General features: G+C 38.7%; 1 protein-coding gene across 12 annotated transcripts in view; it reads right to left on the bottom strand.

The window, feature by feature from the left end:
• Window positions 1–261: 261 nt before the first annotated feature.
• SUSD4 (sushi domain containing 4) overlaps window positions 262–6,000 on the bottom strand; it is an 88,601-nt gene continuing 82,862 nt past the window's right edge. For all 12 annotated transcript variants that reach the window (XM_088666650.1, XM_088666655.1, XM_088666658.1 and 9 more), the window contains 4 exons: window positions 4,901–5,092; window positions 3,914–4,058; window positions 2,364–2,746; window positions 262–983 (listed from right to left, as the gene is read on the bottom strand). In XM_088666650.1, coding sequence (XP_088522776.1) covers window positions 955–983; window positions 2,364–2,746; window positions 3,914–4,058; window positions 4,901–5,092 — 749 coding nt within the window. In that variant the 3' untranslated portion in view covers window positions 262–954. The remainder of the gene's footprint in view (window positions 984–2,363; window positions 2,747–3,913; window positions 4,059–4,900; window positions 5,093–6,000) is intronic.

The following is a 6,000-nucleotide window of genomic DNA, read 5'->3' as shown; positions in this document are numbered from 1 at the left end:
TTTATACTTCTATATGCGTTGGGGTTCAACCAATACCATTGCCTTCCTCTTGTTTCTCAGTGGCCTCATTAATCATGGATGCGAGACACTACAATTTCAACATTTGCCTAACTGTGGCTTTGGAACTTTTTTTTTTATAACTTGGAACATTCATGAGAAAAAACGGGTCAAATGCAATGCAATTGTGATAATGTTTCATAAATACTTCTCTTTTATATCTTTCTTTCTTTCTTTTTTAAAAAAACACCTTTAAATAATGACTCAAGCCTCTTCTTTCCTTTTATTATACGTTTACCCAGAATAAGTTCTTTCTTGAACTCAGGTCCTTCGATGCTGCAGCCACCTCTTTAAATGACATCACCACAAGAGTTTCTCTCTACAAGCTTGGTTAAAACAGACCATTCAGGAATGACCTTTCCCCAATTTTAATTTCAACACTGTTTATTTCCCTGCACCCCATAAATTAGGATTCCTTTGTAAATTGTGGTCCATCATAAATATTTAGCAGCTTCAATAAAGCAAAATTTACATCATCTGACATGCTTTCTTTAGGCAGTTTGTACCTGTGCCACAAACCACTTTCACTGGTGTCTCTAAAAAGCAGTTAAGACTTCCTGCGATGCAGATACACTCATCACTATTCCATAAATCTATAGTTCTTTTGCAGTGACTAGTCTCATCAAATCCTCAGGATTCATTTTGTAAAGCTGCCGTTGAATAGCTGATGCTCTCAACCCCCAAAGTTGATTAAGATATGTGCACAAAAAAATCTGGTGACATCATAATGTGGAAGATTTATAAAAAAACCGAAATGCCCTCCCCCAATATTTAGCCAGTCTTTATATAGAGATTTATATAGATATATAGGTATGTTTGTATACATATGTGCATGATTCTTTTACGCCCTCCTCCCCCCAAGAGGTGTGAGCAGGTAATGATCAAGATTTGTGCAGATTAAGGGTCTTCATCCATCAATGGAATTTCTAGAAAATAAAAGAAAGAGTTAATTGGGTTTTAATAGTGAACTCTGTGAAGGGAGGACCTGAAATGTTATTTTGCTATAACATGCCATTAACAGGGCCACTGTTGCTAAGAGGTTAAGGCACTTGATTATGCATGGAGTCAGACATGCATTTTTTCTTTTACTTTACTACATAATGACCTGGTGCAATCACAAAGTACGCTAAGTGGCTGCATACAAATCAGACTAATTGTTCAAAGCACTTTGCAGGTGGCTGTGCAGTGAAGTAGTCCTCTAATTATTCTTTCTTAGGCCAGGCTAGTTTTCAGAATGAGAATTAAATGAAGACTCATTTCCCCACCTGTTCAGCTTGTGTGCTTGAAGCCTGGCACACATCCATGACTAATTTGGAGTCATTTAATTAGTATGTTGCATGAAGCAGTTCAACATGCAGAGGAATAAGAGGCAATGAAACCTTCAGCAAGCCAATTTTTAAAGATGGCCAAAAATCACATTGGCTGTGGAACCTATTCAATAATGTTGGATCCTAAGAGTAATCTTACTGGCTGGGGAAACCCAGCCGGATGGGCAGGTTATAAATAATGAAATTATTATTATTATTACTATTATTATTTGCTCTCAGCATAAAAGATGACTTAGCGTATGTCTTCATTAGAATACGTGACCATGAAAACCTGCCCTCACTCCTAATGAATTGCTAACACCAGTTTGCCACTGACTCTGACTTTGAGCATTACACAAACCACAGTAAACTATACATAGCTCATTGAAATACACAGCTGGATGTTGAGAAAAATCAATATTACAACAAGGTAATTGGATTGGTCTTTCTGACAGAGTAACAAAAAAGTAGGTAGATACTATGTTGAATTTTACTGTCATGTAGTGTGTGTGCTCATTACTTAAAAAAAAAAACAACCAAGAAAAAAAGAACTAGTGCATAGGCTGCTGAAACAGGGCATTTTTGGCTACTTTCATACTCCAGGCCCAGACTATAACTCCTCATGTTTTTAAAGATGTGCCGTGTACCCAAGAAAACTAGCTAAGCTGACCTCCAGCAAATGTTCAGTAGTTTGCAGTGGGGAATGTGTTAATCCTCTCCTGCCATAAAGAAATTTTTAGGCACAAATCCTTGGTAGAATCTGATGCAAGGTGGTGGTGAAACTTTGAGCTGTAAAGAATTTGCTGTTGTTGTTGTTGTTGTGTTTTTTTAAATAAAAAAGTCAGGAGCAAAACAGACATAGGCTGGAACAGAAAGAAAGACCCAATTTGAGGTTAGGTTCCTTCTCCAAAGCACAATCTCATAGCTTCTTCATATTGGGGGGGGGGGGAAATTCTGACACTAAAGTGAGCTCACATAATGTTCAAAAATCAAAATTACCATCTGCAATGTCAATGCTTGGGCTGGTTGATGCTACTTCCCCGGTGGTGCTGTTGATGGCATCAGTTCTCTCTGAGACAGGATGTGCTCCCACTTGACACACAGAAGATGTGTACAAACTTTGAAGAAGTTCTGAAGAGCCTGAAATGCTGTCACAGGTATCAAATTCCGCTGGCAACCTGCCCAAGTCATCTGGCCCCGGATAAGCTGGAGGGTTCTGATCATCAGCCTGTAAAACATACCCCTGGCCAGCAGGGGACACACATCCAGGTGCCAAGGCATTCAATCCACTGCTCACAGCTTCATCGTAGGAAGGTAGCATCACAGGAACACCGTCCACCACCACGAAGTCGGGGCCACTGCTGCAATTCTCTTGAGCTCCTCTATATTGGAAGGAGAGAAAAAGTGTGTGTGAGAGTGTGTGAATGGCAGAATATCATCTTCCAGCAACATGTGAGGTTCACCACTTAGAAAGTTTTTAATAACCTGAAATTGAGGCAATGCATCATTAATATTTACTTCAAATATGCCCAGGTATCTGTTCAGACCGATAGCCATGTGCAATTTGTCACAATAAGCTAAATAGCTCCAGCAAACCGGGGAAGAGCTGGGAGAAGGAAAGCAAGCAGCTGGGTGGCACAGATAAGGAACTCTCTTATTCCTCATTCTGTACTGTGAACACCAGCCTACATTAAGATTCCCAGAATCACAAGTTAGGCTGGGAAATCCAAGGTTGGCAGTGAGAAAATCTCAGCTAACTTTCACGGCATCTGTATTGTGCATTAAGGCGACGGACACATCAAGTGCAAACAGTAACTTTATTTACTTTTATTAAATTCGTCAGTTGCTTTATATTGCCCAGGGCAACCCAAAGCGACCTACAATTAAACAAATAGACAATAAATCCCACACGAGAGGAAAGAGAAATATTTTAAAAACATCCCACCAACTTCTAAAAGGTCACAGATAGTTAAAGGCCAAAGGCCTGGTTATAGATGAAGGTTTTTGCCTACAGATACATAATGATGGCTCCCTGGGCAGAGCATTCCACAAACAGGGAGCCATTGCTGGGAGCCACCCTAGTTTAAGATAAGAGGGTTGAAAGTACTACATTATTGATTTGCTTGTTCATTCAGGGCTTTTGTTTACCACCCTTGATGATACATATAAGAGAGTCCTCAATATTTATTAAATTAAATAACATAGTGCAGTAAAATCAAGTAAGGATTAAATACAGTACCACACTGCCAACTACTGGGAGAAGGGGAAGGAGGAGAATAATAATAATAATAATAATAATAATAATAATAATAATAATAATAATATCTACACCCCGCCCTTCTCAGTCAAGACCGGGCTCAGGGTAGCTAACAACAAAAATATCAAAACAAGCATAAAAGAAACAATTCAATTAAAATACAGATTAAATACAATGTTAAGATTTAATTTTAAAATTAGGAATCTACAAGTGGAACCTCATTTAAATATCTGTAGGGCAAAACCTTAGGGGAGGGTAACACCGCGTAACATAACAGAAAAGCGTTACTAACCTTGGAAGAAAGCGTGCCTTAAATTTGGTCTGGAACATTCTGGCAAGAATAACTAACAGAAGCACCAGAAGAACACTGGTAGCAGTGAATGCCACAATCTTCCATGTTGTCAGGAGAGTTTCCTGTGTATTTGGCCAAGTTTGTTCTGCGGCACAAACGATAATGAAAAAGTGTCATGTCAGGTAATAATGGCTTAATACTTTCCATTAGAGCCATAAAGGATCATGCAGATGACGCAAAACTAGGAGAGGCAGCTAAACAGAATCAGGATTCAATATGACCCTGGGAGATTGGAGAACTGGGCCCAAACTAACAAAATGAATTTCAATAGGGATAAATTTCAGGTTCTACATTCAGGCAGGAAGAACCAGCCCATATAAGATGGGAGACACTTGGATTGCCTGTGGAACATGCAAAAAGGATCTAGGGGTCTTAGTATACCACCAGCTTAACATGAGTCAACCATGTGATGCAAGAGCAAAAAAAAAAAGGGCAATGCTAATCTAGGTTGCATCAACAGAAGTATAGTGTGGCAGTCAAGGGTAGTCATAGTCCTGCTCTATTCTGCCTTGGTCAGACCACACCTGGAGTACTGTGTATATAAAATATGCCCTTTAAAAATTATTTGCATATATACACGTCAATATATCAACAACCAAAGCCAAAATAAATGCTACATTAGTAAGATTTTGCACAGTTAAATAGGGGGCCCTACCTTTCCATTCCTATTTGCCTGAATGTTTACTGTCTAAACCAGGGGTTGTCAACCTGGTCCCTACCACCCACTAGTGGTCGTTTCAGGATTCTAGGTGGGCGGTAGGGGGTTCTACGGCACAAGCTGAATCCTCCTTCCATCAAGCACTGGTGGGCGGTAAGGAAATTTTACCATCAAGAAAGATGCATTAGTGGGCGATAGGTATAAAAAGGTTGACTACCCCGGTCTAAACTTTCATGTACAGGTCAGATTCTCAAGTTGTTGTTTATTACCTGTTTTGACACAGTATACTTGATATGACGGAAACCATTCTCCATACTGGCAGGTGATATATTTGTAATCATTGGTGAGAGTGTAGCCAGGATCACAATAGAACTCAACCACAGTCCCATGGTTGTAATGCTCGCAAGGCCGCGGGTGGCAAATGTAATCTCCATGAGTCACCATAGGAGGTAGTGGACAAACTTGGACACAAAAAAAACAAACATTTGTGAGGATGAGTGAGGTATAACATTGCACGACTGACATCAATAAATATAAACTGAATGCAATGTTGGATAATAATAATAATAATAATATTAATAATAATAATACAATTATTATTATTATTATTATTATTATTATTATTATTATTATTACCCTGCCCATCTGGCTGGGTTTTCCCAGCCACTCTGGGCGGCTCCCAATCGAATATTAAAAACACAGTACAGCATTAAACATTAAAAACTTCCCTAAACAGGGCTGCCTTCAGATGTCTTTTAAAAGTGAGATAGTTGCTTATTTCCTTGACATCTGATTGCATGCAATCTCAATACACAAACAAGCTTGTGCACATCCCTTTATTTATGCCATTTACAAACCAATATATTAGCAAACTACATGCCTGAGCCCTGTGCAATGGCAATTATAATTTTCATACCAAGGCAATAAAACTAACAAGGCACAACCCAGCAGACTGCAGAGCAATTTCTACCTTTATTCTCCCAGTCATTTTAATGATTATTTTGAAATGGTTTTGTGGTATCTTGTGCTTTATTGCACCTATGTATATGGTTTGGCACAAGCTTGAAAATTTATACGAGTGGGCAGTCTATAAATATTTTCATAAATAAGTAAACAAATAAAATGAGGGTGGTTGTTGTTTTTTTAATAGAAGAGGACTACCTAGGCATTTAAAATTCAGCCTTGACATCTCTAATGTAATTCAGGCAACAGAAGTTTATCACCTCCAGCTGTTAAAGACTACAGAAAGCTCCAAGTACACAAATAATTATTTCAGGCAGAGGAAGGGGAATAGTAGTAGTTCAATTAGTTTATTGGTTTCTATCCCTACTGGAACTTGCTATTTGTCTGTGGTGCAGATATACATATA

Source organism: Zootoca vivipara, chromosome 3, assembly GCF_965207765.1.
Source record: "Zootoca vivipara chromosome 3, rZooViv2.hap1.1, whole genome shotgun sequence".
Classification (NCBI taxonomy): Eukaryota; Metazoa; Chordata; class Lepidosauria; order Squamata; family Lacertidae; genus Zootoca; species Zootoca vivipara.
This window is presented reverse-complemented; position numbering and strand designations above follow the sequence as displayed.